The sequence below is a fragment of the Schistocerca gregaria genome, chromosome 11, assembly GCF_023897955.1.
Source record: "Schistocerca gregaria isolate iqSchGreg1 chromosome 11, iqSchGreg1.2, whole genome shotgun sequence".
Taxonomy (NCBI): Eukaryota; Metazoa; Arthropoda; class Insecta; order Orthoptera; family Acrididae; genus Schistocerca; species Schistocerca gregaria.
In genome coordinates this window covers 144,080,463-144,101,360 of record NC_064930.1, presented here as the reverse complement: position 1 = coordinate 144,101,360, position 20,898 = coordinate 144,080,463, and the positions used below count along the sequence as shown (strand labels likewise).

The window sequence follows — 20,898 nt, the reverse complement described above, 5'->3', positions numbered from 1 at the left end:
CTTTTCTAAATATTTTTGCAATTTGATTTGACCTTCTGCCCAGTTTGCCAGACGATAAATGACAGCATTGTCTGCAAACAACCTAAGACGGCTGCTCAGATTGTCTGTTAAATTGTTTATATAGATATATAGCAGGCATTTTCAACTGTCAATACTAAACTAAATATTCACAACAGCTTAAACGGCAAACATACATCAGGAAAATGTATAGCAGCAAAGTAAAAAAATAATTTTTGAAAATCGGACGACTGAGGCCCGTCGCAGCCCCCTTACAGTGAAACACTCAAAATATTCCTGGCTTCACTGCAGTTCTGACTACTTCCAGATGCATGCAACAGCTGCATACCCCAAGTGAAAAGCGCAGAATGCGCAAGTAGACTAGCAGACCGGCCACTCACCGGCTCTCGCAGTACGAGCAGGCGAAGCGATGCGAGTCAGAGTTTTTGGCAGAGCCATCTACCGCGCGCTGGGGAGGTTGGGACGTCAGCTCCTGCCGCACCTTTTTGGCCAGCTCCGTGTCGTACACACGTCGCCACCGGCCCGTCGACGACGTTTCCGATGCGGGGCAATAAGTCGTCTGCTCCTGCAGCTGGCTCGGCATCGGACCGTCGACGCTGTGGAGGTGGTCACTGCAATCGCGACTCCACTGACAGCTCTCCTCCACAGTTCACGCTTACACGAAATGTGCAAATACAAAAATTCTTTTTCACATAGCCTAATTACTTATGTTACAGCATAGTTACTGATAACGATTCATTCACTTGTGAGCCATTCTTCACCAATGCTGGCACATTCCAGTACTAAAATAACACTTTCATATTCATCAAACGGTGCCACACTAATTTCAGTTTCTCGTAAAAGCAGTCGCACATTGTACAATAGACAAATGTGTTGTGTCATGAGAACGACATTCTGAAATAATTACTACTGTGGTGACAAAATGATTTATAGTGTAACTCTAGATCTAGGTTAGACTGACAAAAATAATTTGATCACGAGCTGGCAATGTTATCAACTGTCGGCACGGGTAAGCACTCAGCTAGGCCTGCTGACTAGTTTAACAGCGATTTTGGTTGTATATTACATAGTATCAAAATAATTTTTAGTGCTATGCAAATGTTCTGATCTCTAGAAGTGTTAGGGCCAAAGAAGCTTTTACTTAAACGTTCTGTTCATGTCCACAAATCATGATCTTTTCTCTGGCCTTATTATCACATACCTTCACAGGGTACGCACATTAATCTGTATTTGGCAATGGTGTGAAGCACATGTCTAGGTGAATTTTTTATCCCATGTGAAAGTGTGAGAACATTTTCAAATTCTTTGTGGATTGTGTAACTGAGATGGGACACTGGTGGGAGCACAGTATGCACCTCATCAGATGTGGGAAACCACCGAAAAACCACATACTATCTGGCTAGCACACCGTACCTCACTGTCAGTCTGACAGGTGGATTCAATCCAAGGACAATGTGTCAGAGTGCAAAGTCGCCAGCCGGGAACGGTAGACCAGAGAGGCTGAGACAAGATGTCAGTCACCTTCACACTGACCGACCCCTCCCCAGAACGACAACGCGACAGCAGCAGCCTGTACGCGAAGAGGATACAAGCGGCACGCCCGACCGGTCACGGCCCAGTCGAAGAGGAGCTCCGGGGCTAGCAACCCGAATAGAAGCGTCTACTATATTACTTCGCTTGTATTAGGAATTGTACATACTGAAGAAGTTTGTTTATTTCGGATACACTACTGACCATTAAAATTGCTACACCAAGAAGAAATGCAGATAAAAAACGGGTATTCATTGGACAAATATATTATACTAAAACTGACTTGTGATTACATTTTCATTAGATTTGGGTGCATAGATCCTGAGAAATTAGTATCCAGAACAACCACCTCTGGCCGTAATAACGGCCTCGATACGCCTGGGCATTGAGTCAAAAAGAGCTCGGATGGCGTGTACAGGTACAGCTGCCCGTGCAGCTTCAACACGATACCACAGTTCATCAAGAGTAGTGACTGGCGTATTGTGACGAGCCATTTGCTCAGTCACCATTGACCAGACGTTTTCAGTTGGTGAGAGATCTCGAGACTGTGCTGGCCAGGGCATCAGTCGAACATTTTCAGTATCCAGAAAGGCCCTTACCGAACCTTCAACGTGCGGTTGTGCATTATCCTGCTGAAATGTAGGATTTCGCAGGGATCGAATGAAGGGTAGAGCCAGGGGTCGTAACACATCTGAAATGTAATGTCCACTGTTCAAAGTGCCGTCAATGCAAACAAGAGGTGACCAAGACGTGCAACCAATGGGTGATAGGCTGATATGGCGATGAAGAATACACGGTTCCAATTGGTGTTCACTGCGATGTCACCAAACACGGATGTGGCCATCGTGATGCTCTAAACAGAACCTGGATTCATGTGTAAAAATGACATTTTGCCATTCGTGCACCCACGTTCGTCATCGAGTACACCATTGGTGGCGCTCCTGTCTGTGATGCAGCGTCAAGGGTAACCACAGCCACGGTCTCCAAGCTGATAGTCCATGCTGCTGCAAACGTCGTCGAACTGTTCATGCAGATGGTTGTTGTCTTGGAAACGTCCCCATCTTTTGACTCAGGGATCGAGATATGGCTGCACAATCCGTTAGAGGTGTGCGGATAAGATGCCTGTCATCTTGACTGCTAGTGATACGAGGCCGCTGAGATCCAGCATGGCATTCCGTATTACCCTATTGAACCCACCGATTCCGTATTCTGCCAACAGTCATTGGATCTCGACCGATGTGACCTGCAATGTATCGATACGATAAACCACAATCGCGATTGGCTACAATCCGACCTTTATCAAAGTCGGAAACGTGATAGTACGCATTTATTCTCCTTAAGCGAAGCATCACAACGACGTTTCACCAAGCAACTGCAGTCAACTGCTGTTTGTGTATGAGAAATCAGTTGGAAACTTTCCTCACGTAGTAGGTGTTGCCATCGGCGCCAACCTTGTGTGAATGCTCTGAAAAGCATATTGCATATCACAGCATCTTCTTCCTGTCAGTTAAATTTTGGGTCTGAAGCACGTCATCTTCGTGGTGTAGCAATTTTAATGGCCAGTAGTGACTATGTAATTTTCAAAGTTAAGTATTGTTTTATAATAAAACTCATTGATATGATTTGCTTGAATTGTTTGTCTTGTGACCCGAAATAGCAGGTTTCCTAGACACCCCATATCCGATGACTAGGCAGGATTCGACACGACGTCTAGCAATATGCGATAAAAAGTGGGAGGTGGTGCTCTCCCACAGAAGGGAAAGTAGAAGGCAGGCCAAAAGCAGAATTCTTAGAACCGCAACGACTGGCATACTATCAATGAACTCATCACCTACTTTGTGTTCAGCAACTTTTGCATTAAGCTGGGGTTGCTTATATTCACATTGCCTTATTTGACATGTTATTTCCATCCACAGATGTAGTATGAATGCACACAAAAAATGTTTCATCCAGAGCTAATAAAAATAGTTATGTATATGCTAATGTCTACAATAATAAACACAATTTTATTAAAAATTTAAGTATATTTCACTGCACAACAGGACCATACTGTATAGAGAAAAGTGCTATTATTAATGGATAATAGGCAACACGTACAAAGAACTACTTTCTTTATCTATGGATGAAACATTTTTTTGCTGAATACTCTTACCACACCTATTGATGGGAATTGTGTACTAAACCTCAAGATATGAAAAAGTATTAGTTGATTATGATGAAAAGGATAATTGCTACTCACTGTATAGGGGAGATGCCAAGTTGCAGAAAGGCACAACAAAAAGTCTGTCGGAATGTTAGCTTTTGGCCAACAAAGCCTTTGTCAAAAATAGACAAAACACACACACACACACACACACACACACACACACACACACACACACACACACACACACGACCACAGTCTCTGGAAGCTGCCAATCTTTCTGTTGTGCCTTCCTGCAACACACCATCGTTGCTATAGGATGAGTAGCAACTTTCCTTCTCATAATACTGTTACATTCCGTCCTAGATTATGCACTGTTTGAGTACTAGATATTTGTATTGTTCTAGGTTACCATAGTAGCCAGCACTGCACTGTTACACTGAATTAAGAAACTAATAACTGCGCAAAATCATTATAAACAGTTAAAATGAGATTTGATGACAGCAGAACGCTGTTATTTAAACTGTAAGGAAATATTTAACGTAACTGAAAATTATGGAATACAAGCTGATGCTGCAAAGGCTCTAAATATGGAAAATGGTGTAATTTCAAGAATGTGGAGTCATTATCAACAATTTGACTGACCAGAAGAAAGGCACCAACAAAAATCATGAGTTACCACCGCACAAGATGATGGATTTCTGTGCCTTGGGGACCTGACAGAAACAATTTCAGATGCTAGAATATGAAAAGGTGTCTTGCAAAACGTACGTAACATAATTATTACAGTCCAAACTATAAGACATAAACTGCATGCATGAGGGCTTCATTGCCACTGACCTTGAATGTTTCCAGCTATTTGCCATGGAAATTTTGCACAATGCGTTTTATGGTGCCAGTAACATCAAAACTGTCAGTTTCCACCCAGATTTGAGGAGTGTGCTCATCAGAAAGTGGCCAGGTGATGCAGAAAGAGACGCACATACTTAAAGGAGCTGCTATGACTACTTGAAAGAATACTGACCAATAGAGAAACGGACTTCGTTGGGATAATGTTCAAAGAAAAGTTTTGGAGGATGTTGACAACCTCCAGTGTTCAGATCAGCTGTAAACTCAGCTTACAAATCAATGCACAACTTTTCTCAATATGCTATCCCCCATCCCATTTCATCAATGTCAATGAGGTGCCGAGGCATACATAACTCGAAAGGAACTGCTGTCACTTGCAGATACCAAAAAAGTACTGATGATTGAGAGTGATAACTTCACAATTCTATGACTGTTTCTTTACAATTCTCATGCTGCTCTATTTATTCCAAAAAATGGTTTAATATTGTTACAAAGTTATGTAATGATACATGTATGTATTACACAAACACAAAAAAAAGGGACCTCCTACAATTTTTCATTAACCCTCGAGCGGATGCACTGATTTTCGTAACACAAGTGGGCACACGGCGTACTTCATACGTACATAAAGAATAGCTGTTTTTATGTTCGCATTGTTAATGTGTATTAGCAAAATCGCAGTTTAATGTGAGTTAATAAAACAGTGATAAAATAGACTTATATCAAATGAACTAGATCACTGTTTAATAGACAAGTGTTACCCCACAGTAATGACCCACTAGGAGCATTAAACGGCACAGCTGCAACAAATCCCAACTGACCGCTGATTCAATTACTAATTATCTTGTAGACAACTGCCTCATTGTGGGGTTGTTCTGTTATCTCAGAATCTGGGACATCACTTCACACCGATTTGAAATTTTTTCCCACCTATCTCACTGGTTATATTATATTACTGCAGCTCACTTGGCTGGACGACAACATAACTCATCACTGTGTAAGCTGAAGCAATGATGAAGGAGTAGGTATGGGCTTGTAACTGTAAAATGACAATGGAATGGTACAAGACAATGTTATTTGTGATTGGTGCACTTTATACATAAGCACACCTGCTTGATGGTGAAGAGAAAAATAGTTTGTTCCTTACACAGTTTTACTGTATGTCAGGATGTATATGCAGACACGAAAAAAAATTCTCCGATTTCCAATTCAAAAATGCATTTCCCCAAGTGAAAACACACTTTTCCTGGCTGGAAATACACTTTTTTCTATCTTAAGCAACAACATACTTTTCCTTGGAGCTGTAAAACTTACAAATACTTTGAATGGTGAAGGTATTATATACTGGTGTAAAACTTCCCAGCACTTAAGGAAACTAAACACAGCAAAAGCAATGCATTTTGGAAAGATCATTGATACGTGGCAACACGTACACTGCATAGTTTCATATTACAAAAGTACTGACACGAATTCAACCAATTACAGCACAGTAACTTTCAGAGCACTAAAATAAATATTGCTGTGTGCTTTTGTCAGCCAATCGTAGCTTGTGTTACGTGATTTTCCAGCCAGCAGATATTCAGAGTACAGGACTTGTAATGAAGTCAGCCAATAGCAAACATCACTTTTAAGTAGCCCAAACACACAAATAGGAAACGTTAATGGTTTAAATTAATATATATTCAACATAGCTCCATGACAAGCTAAGCTTTCACTTATAATACTGGTCATCAAATTTTTTTCGCTGTTTTTTCTGAGGTGTGTGCATGCAGGATCCTCAGAGCACACCTTAATTTGCAGCATGTGAATATTTCTGACAAGCACAATTATAAATTTCACTGCTGCACACTGGTCGTTTCGTGGGTTACCTGACTGAATAAATGTTCTGACATTTTCATAGAAAAGCCAATCACGTGCGAACTGCCGAAGAATTCACCTCACACTTTTTTTTGTGGAGGGTAACTATACTTTTTGCCATCATTATTGCATAACTAGAAATCTGAAACAATATGAAAAACTAACCTCGAGGCTCAGTCTGTCTAAGCGGCTGTCCTAAAGGTGTTAAGTTTTTAATGAGAGTCAAATGCTTTGTAATTTAAGAAATTCACCACACATTCTCACTCTTAACATAATTCACCATGCGTAACAGGAAATCCACTTTGAAAATAATGCTTCTCAAACCACCATTCACAATATTTTCCCATGACCTCTTAGAAATGTAAACAGTTGTGATATCACACTCATCAAAACCTGTTTGTTGTTGTGAAGTATTGCACAGTTTTTGTCCTCACACCTTTGACACATTTTGCTGTCAGCGGATGCTCGTTTTGTGCAGTTTGTTTTGTTTTAAACTGTGCATTTTCTTTGCAACTAAAATTTTGTTTTGGTGTTATTGTCTCGTTTATGTTTTCTCGCTGCAGTATTATTCTGCAGTAGCAGACCAAAGTAAAATTCTTTCTTAGAGTATCAGTTCTTACTAGTCAAAATTACACAAATTTAAACAAAAACCAAAACAGCAAAAAATTCCCAGAATTCGAAAAAATTCCCAGGTTTCTCCCAGATGAAAAAATTCCTGGGTTTTTCCCAGATTTCCTGGGGTGTATACGCCCTGTATGTACTTATTCAACAGATGACACACATTACGCGTCTACTGTAACACACAAATTTACAAGACTTGAAGTACACAGGTGACGGTGACGGCCCCAGAGAAGAGTGTACACACGGAGTGACGCACTCCTCCACCTACCTCGGTCCGACCCCCTTCTCCAGCCGGTTGTTGAGGGCTCGGTCCAGCAGCCCACCAAAAGCCGTCGAAATCTGCGTCTTCAGCCCCAACGACTGGTCGCTACCGCCCGGCTGTCCTGTCGACGTGGTGGAGCCTGTCGTCATGCTGCAACATAGCAGGACTGACCTTGGAGAGAGTTGCCACAGAGTACACTAGACCTGTCTAGAGACCTAATTTTTGTACTGAATAGTTCTTGATGGTATATTTACGAGGGCTAGTCAGAAGTAGGGAACGTTTTGGCATTTTAAAAAAAAAAAAAAAAAAACAAAAAAAAAACAAAAAAAAAAAAAAGAGCTAAGTACAAGAAATACATTTTATTATATACATCTTAAAGAACGACTGACATACTACTTTCCACATAGTCACCAAACACATTGAAGCACCTATCATAGCGGTGGACAAGCTTTGAAAAAAATTCTGCTGTCTGACACTTCAGTCAGTGATCCACTCCCACGTCGAGTTCCGCGTCGTCATCAAAGCGCTGCGTTTCAGCCAGTTCTTCATCTTGGAAAACAATGGAAGTCGCTTGGTGCAAGATCGGGGCTGTAGGGTGACAGAGAGAAAATGTACTATCTTAATGAATTAAGGAGTTCTTTAGTGGGGTTTGCCATGTGAGGTCGGGCATTGTTGTGCAAAAACAAAATTTTGTGCGTCAACTTTCCTCGGCATTTGTTTTGAACTGCTCTACTAAGGCTGTGCAAAGTTTGACAGTACCGGGCGGAATTTATGGTTTTTCCACGTTCGAGAAAATCAATAAGAAGCACACCTTACCTATCCCAAAACACTGTTGCCATCAACTTCCTTGCTGACAAGGTTTGCAAACATTTTCTTGGTTTTTGGGAGGACCTCATCTGCCCGCACTCCACAGACTATAATTTTGTCTCGCAATTTGTATGTTTCACCCAAGTCTCATCACCGGTTACAATTCGATTTAGTAATGAATCACCATGTTTGTGGTAGGCCCCCAGAAATGAGAACATTGCCCCCATTCGCTGTTCTTTATGGTGCTCTCTAAGCATTTTGGGCACCCATTGTGCACAAAATTTGTGGTAGTCTAGCTTTTGAGTACCAATTCCAAACAACAAAGTCCGTGAAACTTGTGGAAAAAGAAGTGAAAGTTCTGTTATTGTGAAGTGACAGTTTTCACGAATCATTTTATCAACTTAAAAGACAAGATAGTCAGTCACAATGCTCGGGCGTCCACTCTTCTCTTCATCATGCACGTTGGCTCAGCCATTTTTAAACTGAACGTACCATGTCCGGACAGAACATTCACTTATTTCATTATTTCTGTACACTTTGCACAGTTCACGATAAATTTCTACAAGTTTCAGGTTTTTTGCCAACAAAAACGGTGTCACAGACCACATTTCACAACTGGCGGGATTTTCGATTGCAGCACACATTTCAAATTCGAATATCGAAAAAACCAGACGCGTAGAGACGTTCCCACTGTCACGGATGGATGCCGACTGAGCTGCCAAGTATGCACATACCAAAATACACGCGATCAGCGCGCACCTAGTGGCATCAGATGGAAATGTTCCCTACTTTCCGAATAGCCCTCCTAATAATGCCTTTCACCAATGCGGTTGGGCATAGCAAAGCATCAAACGGGGCTACCACCACAAGAATATTGTGTGTATACTTCATCTACTGTACGCATAAAACTGACAAACACACACAAACATTATCAACAGCTGAATTGTACACAAGCTGGTGCTATTAATGTCTGGCAAGTAGGTCCTGTTTATGTGTTAGTCACATTATTACTATCTTATTGTAAATGAAACTTTTAATATATTATAATTTATTAATGGCCATCAACATTTTTTCATGCTTTATGTATGTAGTTTTTATTTCAAAAATTGTGTACAGCTGCAGTCTCTGTAATGCAAGTTATGTTCGGACTGTTGTGCTGTTAATACAAACCAGAAAAATGACCGACGGTGCTTCCTGCTCCATAATTTAACACGTGTGGAACACAATTTTAAAAAATTGAGTAACAGGTTGTTCTTAATGTTTTCACAAGTTCACAGAGAAAGTTGGCTTTGGAATTTTCCAAGTCACTTATCAAAAGTTGAGGAGTTTCTGAAAACGAGATGTGTGGCTGAATTGGTGTGTTAGAGAATGGTAGTCAGGTATCCTATAGATCGCTGACTAGAATCTCACTTTGGCCTTCTTTTGCCAACTTGAATGTTTACATTAATTAAATTCAAAATTCATCAAATATCTGACAACTAACACATACCTAATCATCATCAGTTTCTTATGAAAATGTATGTCTTGTTATTTATAATTACATACTGCATGCAAAATTCCAGTTTTCATTGGAAACATAAATTCTCAGTTATCGATATTTTATAAAAGACTGTTACAAAAAAATGTTAAAAATTAAAAAGACATTACAACTTAAAAATTTTGGGTCGAAAATGAAAAATCAAGTACTCTTCATTTGCACTGTGTCCACTGCTTTATAACACGGATGTCGTCTCACACAAGCCACAGTGACAGGAATTGTAGAATCACGGAAAACAATACTTTTCATGGCATCCAGCAAACTGCACAAATGCTGCATTTTTTACAGTCGGCACTGTACTCTGAAGTCTGATTCCAACAGAACTGATCTGGTGAAAAGTTAAGGAATCTGCCCTGTGAAATAACAAGGCATTTCAGCTGCCAGACGTACTGGAGCTTACGCACAAAGCTCTGTCACAAGACACCACCGAACGCCAGCGAAATGCAGAACAGCTCATCTTATAAGAGGAGGAGAAAATGTGGAGCTTGGATGGCTTCGTGGATCCTGTTGATGGTCATCTCACTATCAATGTAGCAGCTGGCAGTTCTGGTACTGAAATGCATTCCTTGAAGCTAGACCTGTCCCATACATCCACCTACCACCACCTACTCCAGTCCAGTCACTAACATCACCTATCCCATCAAAGGCAGGGCTACCTGTGAAACCAGTCGTGTGATTTACAAGCTGAGCTGCAACCTCTGTGCTGCATTCTATGTAGGCATGCCAACCAACAAACTGTGGCCAAAAAGCAAGTGGACCACCCTCAGGGTGTATACGGGGTCAAGGAAAAAAAATTCCCGGATTTCCCGGTTAAACATACACTTTCTCCCGGGTGGAAACATAGTTTTTCCCTGTTTATTAGCAGTATATTTTCTCTCGGAACTGTATAACTTACCAATCCTTTGAATGGTTACGGTTTTATACATGGGCGTAAAATTTCCCGGCACTTTAGAAAATGAAATACCTTTTGGAAAGATGTTTGATGTGCAGTAACATGTACGCCGCATATTTTCGTATTACGAAAGTATAAATTCGATTGCCACCAAACACCGCATGTTACTTTCCGAAGCATTGAAATTGAGATTGCAATGCGTAGTTGTAAGCCAGTCATAGCTCATGTCACACGATTTTCACCAGCCGATGACAGCGGATATTCAGAGTTTCGGACACGTGGTGTAGTCAGCCAATAGCAACATCACTGTTAAGTAGCACGAACACACGAACAGGAAAAGTGAATGGTTTAAAATAATATACATAATGTTGCTACAAAGCTTTCACATATAATATTGGTCCCTAAGGCCAATAGGCTGCACGAGAAGCTAAGCTTTCACATATAATGTTGGTCTTTTATACATGTATTACATTTTAAGATATATCACACAAATGTGCCGGTATATTTTTTAATAATGACATAAAACTGTGATGATCTGGGCTATAAATTCTTATAAGTGGCTCATCATCAAAGCGCTGATTTTTAAACGAGTCCCAGATTCCCAGTGAAATAGGCATCGACCTTATTTAAGTTTTCAATGTGGTTTCGGGATGTAAATTTCCTTGTGTACTAGTACTTTGTTATCTCATGTCTGGTTTTTTGTTATGGCATAATGCCATACGTGCTAGAAGATGAAAATGTACACTTGAAATTCACCGAACAGTTGAAACTAGCCAATAGTTTGAAATTAAACCCTTTGTTTCAAATATACTGACTGCCTCAGCGGAAAAGACTAATAAAAGAAAATTTCTTCAGCAAAGCAATAAAAATAACCTCATTGTTCTGCATGGCAATTAATGCTTGACTGTCAGAAAGGTGGAAATAAAATAAAATCTGAAACTAAAGTATTTTAATTCACATGATATCTCCCGGCCAAAGAAATTAATTTTGTTTTCATTTGACGTGAGTGCAGTAGACAAAGAGGAAACAGCAAAATCACTTAATGTAAACACAGGTCACATGGAGACTACCCGCTTCCCTATTATAACTCAGACTGCTCTGCGCATCAGACCCATATTTCCGAACTGGGGCAATAGTAGATAGTGGTGTCCCTCGAGCGTTTGAGATAGGACGTCAAAAACTTTAAAAAAATCGAATTTTCAAAAATACGATCATTTTGTAGTGCACATCTTTCTGAAGACTCCGATACATAAAACATACGTGTCCGAGGAATTGTAAGACATGTTATCTGATCTTAAGTGTGCCAAAGAGCAGCGCCACACCGCTTCACACAACATTCTTCTATCGCAAGTCACTGTATTTCGATCTGTGGAATTGAAATGTGTATATTTTGTACTGGATGCCATCAAACTATATTCAGGACAGCGGAAATTAAAATGTTCTGTAGTGCCTCTCCTGCTTCCAATAGGCCAGTTTGACATCCTGCCTCTCTCTCTCTCTCTCTCTCTCTCTCTCTCTCTCTCTCTCTTTTGTTTTAGAAAATTTGCACTCTTTATCCCTTATTGGCTAACACCTTGCTGCTTTGTGTGACATAAAATTAAGTATAGGATACATAAAGCCAGTAAGGAGAAGAGACAAGCAAGACAGTACACATTTCTTCTTCAATCCTTAGCTCCTAGAATTTTTTTCTCTCTAATCTTGCTACAGCTTTACATGGCGTGCTTTCCTTTCTGTGGAAGGATCTGTTACCTCATCAAAGTTCGTCAAACGTTTTGCTACATGAAAAATCGAAATGCCGTTGTCTAACACTGAAAAAGCTCTAATAACAAATAGGCCCAAGACCGGTGTGGTTTCTCGACCTAATTACCTATATTTTGTCACTGTCTGCAAGATAAAACAAAATAGGCCTTTATAATACACACGCCAAATAAACGAGACTGTCTTGGCAGAAATGGTCATTTTTATAACACGACGGAATATAATTCACAAAGTACTAATATCAAATGCCTAATAGGCCTACCACAAGCAAATTGCTTTACGTTAGGAAATAGTTTTACACTTCATTCATATGCTCGAGTTTCTCAAGCATGAGATCAAAAAGTAGTAGTACAAAATTTTTATATAAATTTGGGATAGTGTTATTCTTCCATAATTTGTGTGATGTCCCCGTTTCTTCTCCTTCTTCATTTTAACAATCAATCTTGTCATCACCAATTCTGTAGCTACCACTGCCAATGTGAAAGCTTATTCGCCGGTTAACTTCATAACTCTGCCAGAATCACCAGTTTAGTTATCCCGCGATTATTCTCCGGTTAGGCACCATTACGTGTCCGTACAACGCGTTTTCCGCCCTACTTCCAGAACAGACCATAAAGAGGCTGCTAGCCGGACACTGTACAACTGACCCTTGCTAGTATAGTGATCTGGCCAAAAATTTTCTGTCAAACTTTCATTTTCTTGGATACACCAAGGAGATAATACGTAATCTTTCTTACCTGTTAGTCGTTTATTCGCACTCTGGTAGTCTGAATCTACGGATTTCGCCGCTAATCGCAACAACACTCACCATTCGCAAACCCAATCGACCACATAATCAGACAGTGGTCGGTTTTCTTTCGTTCGGCTATACTCTGCTTAGTTTGTATAGCCCCTTTTGTCTGCAGGAAAGTTTATTTCTAATGTGATGAGGATTCCACTGACAGAGAGATCAGGTACACTATGCACACATTCACAAATCAACTTACGATTCATTCAGAAATCAGCTTAGAATGTGTTCAACAATGTTCAAAAACCGACAGGGACACGTTTCAAAGTCATACGAATAATCAATAGACCAACATGCGCTGGATGCTAGATGCTTTGTGAAACAAGGTTTATATGAATTTGCCATGTATTTTTGCGTGTTATCTCCGGCACTTTTCTGGTGCCACAAGATCTTACATCTCTAGCTACAAACCCCTCCGCTACAGAGATGATAAACAAGTACACAAGGTGAATGTGGACGGAAGAGTTTTAATAGGCTGACCTCAGTGAGTGTACTTCAATCAGATTGAGGACATCACTAACAAAGGGCCACTCAGGAGCCCCAAATTAATTTAGTAAAAATGTACCTACCTATATCGTTTAAGTTAAAAAAATGTCCCTCAAAAGAACAGTTGCAGTACTGACGATATTTGGCTCTGCCGACTGGTGAGTTTGCAGAACACTAAGCTAGTCAATGTTTTGCACATCTGCATTCTTTTGTAATATCACTTCGATTCTAATCTATTTCATTTTTCGGAGTTCACTATCGACTTCTGTACAGTATTGTTCGCCAGACATACAGGGATTGGACAGAAATGTGGAAACACTGCACAAACTTCACGCTCAAACACAAATGCAGAAACTTGCCGAGTCTGCAGGTCGAGCTGTCGTATTTGACCACGAACGGTGCCTGTACGATGTCCTCGGTATGTTGCAAATGTCAGTCGTGGTCAGAATAGTGTTTTGTGTACCAAATTCATTATGTCGGAGCCGAGTGAATTTGAAAATCGGGAAACTGTCAGTGCTCGTACGGTGGGTGCTTCCGTAACTGAGGTGGCCGGAGTGTTTGGTGTTTTGGGACGCACCGCATCAAAGATTTACACCACATACGAGGAAAGTGGACAATCGTCATCCAGCGAGTCACGACACAGACAAAATTGCGTTTCAGGTGATCACGAAGCACGGTAACCGAAGGAGATTGTGGGAAAAATTAAAGAGGACGACAGCTGCAAAAGCCACTGCAGAACCAAATATAGCACTCGCAAACTCCGTCGACACCGAACGAATTGCCAGGCGAGCTGGATTTCCAGCTCGTAACGGGAAAATGTTGTGCCGAAGCCATAAAACCTGGACTGTGGACCGTTGCAATGACGCCACTATGTGACTATGTTGGACAATCATATCCGTCTGATGGTAGAATGTGTGTTCCCCATCGACAACACTGTGTTGCAAGGTGACAGGGCCCCCGTTCACACAGCTCACACTGTCCAGGTCTGGCCAAGTGAGCACCTGGACGACGAATTGTCGCACCTCCCATTCCCATATGCCTGGAGGCCGTTTCGAATGTTAAAGGTATTCCTACACCGTATCTGGCACAGTAATGCGTTGTGTTTTTGTAGTGTCCATATTTCTGCCGGGCTCCTGTACAAGTTCGAATTAAAGCCCCATATTTAATGCTAGCAGACCACTACTAGTGAGGAATGCTCTCTTTGCCTGTGCTGATCTTCTGCTTATTTCCCTCTTGCTGTGTCCATATATTTCTGTGTACCCCAATTTTTACATTAAGCCATATATTTCTGTGTACCCCAATTTTTACATTAAGCCATATATTTCTGCGTACCCCAATTTTTACATTAAGGTAGTCACTAATCTGATTTCTGCTGCTGCTGCTGCTCCTCAAAACTCTCATCTTTTCAGGGTTCCACAGCACAATTGGTAAAAACTGAGCCCTTACACGATAACTTTGTTGTCTGTCTGGTGTCGGTCCAATATATATACGACTTCCTAAAATCCTGCCCCGAAATGAGATCCATCCTTCATGAAATCCTCCCCAATCCACCAAGAGTGTCTTTCCGCCGTCCACCTAACCTTCGTAACCTCTTGGTTCATCCCTATGAAATCCCCAAACCACCTTCCCTACCCTCTGGCTCCTACCCTTGTAACCAACCCCGGTGTAAAACCTGTCCTATGCACCCTCCCACCACCACCTACTCCAGTCCTGTAACCTGGAACGTGTACACGATCAAAGGCAGAGAACCTGTGAAAGCACCCACGTAATTTACCAACTGACCTGCCTACACTGTGACGCTTTCTATGTGGGAATGACCGGCAACAAACTGTCCATTCACATGAATGGACACAGGCAGACAGTGTTTGTTGGTAATGAGGATCACCCTGTGTCTAAACATGCCTTGGTGCACGGCCAGCACATCTTGGCACAGTGTTACACCGTCCGAGTTATCTGGATACTTCCCACCAACACCAACCTATCCGAACTACGGAGATGGGAACTTGCCCTTCAGTATATCCTCTCTTCTCGTTCCACCAGGCCTCAATCACCGCTAATTTCAAGTTGCCACCGCTCGTACCTCACCTGTCTTTGAACAACATCTTTGCCTCGTCTGTGTGTGTGTGTGTGTGTGTGTGTGTGTGCGCGCATGCGCGTCCCCGCGCACGTGTATACCTGTCCGTTTTCCCCCTAAGGTAAGTCTTTCCGCTCCTGGGATTGGAATGACTCCTTACCCTCTCCCTTAAAACCCACATCCTTTTGTCTTTCCCTCTCCTTCCCTCTTTCCTGAAGAAGCAACCGTTGGTCGCGAAAGCTAGAATTTTGTGTGTATGTTTGTGTGTCTATCAACCTGTCAGTGCTTTCGTTTGGTAAGTCACATCATCTTTGTTTTTATCTATCATACAAAAAAAATATCTCTTTTGTATTTGTTATGCAGGTTCAAATTTGAAACTAAAAAATTGTCAAAAGACAATGAACCTCTAGGACCAATATCTTAGCAATAAGAATGTCAGTAACAGGCAAAATAGTCAAGAGTCTCAAATCCGCCAAATGGACGATTAGTCTGCATGCATAACTAAGTTTGTACAGCACCCTCAGTGAGCGAGTCGTACTCACACCTGGCCAGTTTTTAACTTCAATCTGACTGCCCACTACACAGCTTTTTTTAGGCGACGTAACGGTGCCGCAGGCTTCTGTCCTACCTGGCCCGGTGCTCCTCGGCGACATGTGTCGCCAGAGCGTCCTTCCCCGCCAGCAGTCTGAGGCAGTGCGGGCAGGTCAGCACGCACGACGAGTCGGCAGTCGCGTCCGGGGACGCGGCATCGGCGGCCGCAGTGGACTCCGACGGGCCACTGCCGCCACCCGCCACTCCCACACCGTCCATCTCCGACCGGCCGTCCGATTCACCACGGCACTCAGGGGCTGAAGACGTTGACTCTGCGAATGGAACTGGACACAATAAAATGGGGAAGAATGAGTTTTCCTTCCTGACAAAACGTATCTACATTTATATACATTCCTTAATTTGCATCTAGTCATTTCCACCACCCACACTTTTGTCACAATAGTGTTTACAGCATTTTGAATATATGAGGTGTAATCAAAAAATTTAGTGAATATATTTATTAGAAACAATGTAATAAGCTAAGACAGAATTTGATTCAATTTTCTTCAAAGTACTGTCCTCGGCTAGCAATGCACTAATCCCAACATCAAATCCGTGACTGAAGACCTTTTTTTGGAAGGGCTTTTAGCTTCTCTGTGGTGAACTTCTCAATATCAGGAATGGTGCCAAAACATTTTCCTTTACACAGGGCTTCAATTTGCGGGAAGACCCAGATGTAGCACGGTACTAAATCTGGTGAGCAAGTTGGATGTAAACAGACAGGAATACGTTTTCCCACCAAAACTCACACGAATCAAAACTGAGGTGTGGCACAGTGTGTTGTCATGATGAAGAAGGAAGCCACTGAAACATTTTTCTGGTCTCTCTCTCCGCAAATTGTTCCAAAAAATTTAGCAATTTACAGTTGTTCCCTCTGAAATGAAGTCTTATCACACTGTGCCCTCAATATCAGAGAAAAAAATAAATAAAAAATCAATGAGCGTGTCTTCAGTATTCAATTTTGATGCAAAAGCCTTTTTAGTGCAAGGATATTCACTGGTTTTGCACTGAAAAATCTGAATTTTCATTTCAGGGTCATACCTCCAGATCCAAGTTTCATTTCCAGTCACAATTTTGTACACGAAGTCCAGATCTGGACAAAGATGATTCTTCAACTATGTGGAGGTCGACACACGATTTTCCTTGTATTCTTCATTCAAAAGTATGAGAACAACAATTCTGCCCTCACTCATCTCAATTTCAAATCATGGTTTAAGACACTTTGCAAGGACCAATACAAGATGCTAAGCGCTTTGCTAAGATCTCAAATAGCCATTAAGCTGTTTGAATGAACAATTCCGACACTTTTTGGATGGTTCCTTCTATTTTTGAGGTTAATGGATATCTGGAATGTTGCTTGTCTTCAACTGACTCATTTCCCTTTTTAATCATTTCGTGAGTGTCTATCGAAGTTCTTTGCAACCAGGGCGGAGGGGAGGGGGGGGGGGACAGGGGGGGGGGGGGGGGGGGGGAACAACAACTAACTTAATGCTTACGCACAATCCGCAATCCGAGATGCAGAACAGACACGCTAAGAACCACCTCTCTCTAGTGTTTTGTGGCTGACGACTGACAAGTCAGAATGTATTCCGATGCTGCCTGCCTCGACAGATCACGCAATTAAACAAATTACATCAAATGATCGTAGAGGCAGCAGTTGCTGCTAAAAGAACTCCTTCACCTTATTCTTTGACCACAATTCACATAAGGGCAAATCAGATTAAAACAAGACAAATGGAACGAACAGTAAACGGTTCACCATTTCAAAAGTAAACACCATAGCCATTAATATGCAGAGTATCAAAAAGAATCATCAGATATTAAAAAATTATAACTATTATATTATTTAAGATATGCGTGCGAACAACATACTATTGGAAATATCAACCTCTCAAGTTTTACACGGTCCCGCTAGGTAGCAGTAGTGAGTGCCCACTTCAGCTCTAGTGAAAATAGTGTCGGGGCGACAGAAAGCTTTTTGCATTCTATGTGTTGTGCATGGCGGGTCATTAACAACTGTTCAGTGTGACTTTCATACTAGGTATGGTGTGAATCATCCTACAGCCCAGAGCTTTATACAATAGCATGAACAATTCCGACAAACAGGTTGTTCGTGTGAAGGCAAATCGTCAGGCCGTCCCCAAGTGTCTGTCGAATGCATTCACCATAGTTTCAAAGGAGTCCACAGAAATCCTTTCACCGTGCAGGTCCACAGCTCAACATGCCCCTGAGGTCCATCAGGCATGCGTTGCGTTTACATGTGAAACCGAACAAAATTCAGCTACTGCAACCTCTTCATGAAAGTGACAAACAACAACACGCGGAGTTCAGTAATATTGTTCTTGCCAAGGTAGAGGACGACAGTTTTGTTCCGTGCTTAGTGTTTATTGATGAGGCAACATTCCATTTAAATGAAAAGCTTAACCATCATAATGCGAGAATATGGGGTACGGAACAACCACATGAAATTGTACAACATGAGAAAGACTCTCCAAAATTTAATGTGTTTTGTGCTCTTTCACGTGAAAAGGCATACGGTCCATTTTTATTTGCCGAGGACACTGTTACAGGAATGACACGTCTCGATATGCCTCAAACTTTCTTTTCCCACAGTTGGACGCTGATTCAAACGACTTCATTTACGAACAGGATGGGGCACCGCCACACTGGCATCTGGAAGTGCAGGAAATTTTAAATCAAAAGGTTACTGAACAATGGATCAGTTGCACTGGACCAAATGATTCAGCCTTACATTACTGGCCTCCAAGATCACCGGACCCGACTGTATGTGATTACTTCTTATGAGAGTTTATGAAAGACTCCTCTATTACCAACAACAATGAATAAACTGAGATACCACATAACAGCTGTGGAAGCTGTAACTCGAGACATGCTCGCTGCAGTGTGGGAACAATTTGAATACCGCACTGACATGTCATGAATCTCAAAGGGGGCATATTAAAAACCTATGAAAGGGTACACACAAAAAACCTTTTGAGTTTCCCATTCAACAAAAAACAAAATTCATTGTATATGTTTATTAGTGTCAGAAACAGAAAATCTGGTGATTCTTTTTGATACACCCTGTATTCATTCCATTATGAGACAAGACAGTCAATGCTTTCTTGGAAAAATGTTTGCAGCTGCCTATAGAACCTTCATTGTACCCAGGTGTAGACCTCTCCAACCAAAGCACATCGACAGTGACAAATGTTTTTATTCGGGGACACAAAATTATGTAAATTGCATGAAGAGAGATCGGGACTGTACAGGTGGATGTGTAAGGGCTTCCCAGTGAAACTTCTGCTGTATAATTGAAACAACCATGGCAATATATGGGGCTGTCCACACACAGCAGAAGTTTTCCTGGAAAGCTGTCACACATCATGTATACAATCCCTATTTCTCACCATGCAGTTTCTGTATTTTTAGAGCCCTGAAGAAGGACATCCATTGCTGTCAATTTGCTTTGGACAAAAAGCTGCACAGCTGGATAAAATCGTTGTTCCGCAGGGAACTACAAACATTTTTCATGAAGCCACTGGCCATTTTTTGTCTCTCAGTGGGATAAACATATTAACAAATAAATAAAGCTTTCGGCCAGCAAGGCCTTTGCCAAAAACACACACACACACACACACACACACACACACACACACACACACACACACAACTGTAGTCAGTTGCTTGAGACTGCAGTCGTGTGTGCGAGTTGGGTTTGGGGGCACGCGCGCATGTACGAGTCATCTATTTCTGATGTATGCATTACTGGCCGAAAGCTTTATTTATTTGTGACAGTCTATTTTTTGTACCATCTGCGACTCGGCATCTCCACTATATAGTGAGTGGCAACTTTCCTTTTTGTACTATTGTTACATTCCATCCTGGATTTTACATTGTTGGAAAACTTTACTTGTTGGACACTACAAAATGTAACGTCAAGTGGGCAAATCAGAACATTTACAACATATTCTTCTGTTTCAGTTCAACAGAGGAGTGACAGCAGCGGAGGTAATCAGAAATATTTGCAGAGAGTATGGGGATAACACCACTGGACAGAGCACAGCAAGAAAATGGTTTTCTCATTTTCACATTAGTGACTCTACACGTTCAGGAATATCTTCAGGTTTTGACGAAGATCATATAAATGCATCAATCCACAATGTTACACATCACTGTACTTATGATCTGACATATGTGATGAACTGTGACCATTCCATCATCGTGTGACATTTTCATGTGGTAGGGAAGATTCAAAAATTGTGTGTACGTGTACTGCATGCTCTGAGCCAGAATCACTAAAGTCAGCTGGCAGCCACACGTGCATCTCCCCTCGTCCAACATCGATCGGCTCTTAAGTGACACCAACTATTCCTATCCTGTATCACTATTGTGGATGAGGAATTGTGCCTTCGTGCTAACACGAGGAAAAAAACAAAGGAATGGTTGAGCAAAAAAAACCATACAAAGACCTCCGTGCATCCACAAAACATAATGTTTTGCTTCTGGTGGAGCAATGACTGTGTGGAGTACTACAAATTGTTTCCCCGAGGTGTAAACTTTACAGCTGACATTTGCTATCATCACTTGATATGTCTTGCAGATGCAGTCTCAGAACAATCACCGGGAATACCATACAAAGTGAGGCTACTGCACGATAATGCCCGACCACGTTCTGCAAGACTG

At 41.5% G+C, this 20,898-nt stretch overlaps 1 protein-coding gene across 1 annotated transcript in view; it reads right to left on the bottom strand.

The window, feature by feature from the left end:
- Window positions 1–20,898, bottom strand: part of LOC126295269 (uncharacterized) — a 254,583-nt gene that overhangs the window by 132,118 nt on the left and 101,567 nt on the right. Inside the window, exons 12-14 of the mRNA XM_049987697.1 lie at window positions 16,250–16,484; window positions 7,287–7,430; window positions 399–629 (exon numbers count right to left, since the gene is read on the bottom strand). Of these exons, the coding sequence (XP_049843654.1) occupies window positions 399–629; window positions 7,287–7,430; window positions 16,250–16,484 (610 nt within the window). The remainder of the gene's footprint in view (window positions 1–398; window positions 630–7,286; window positions 7,431–16,249; window positions 16,485–20,898) is intronic.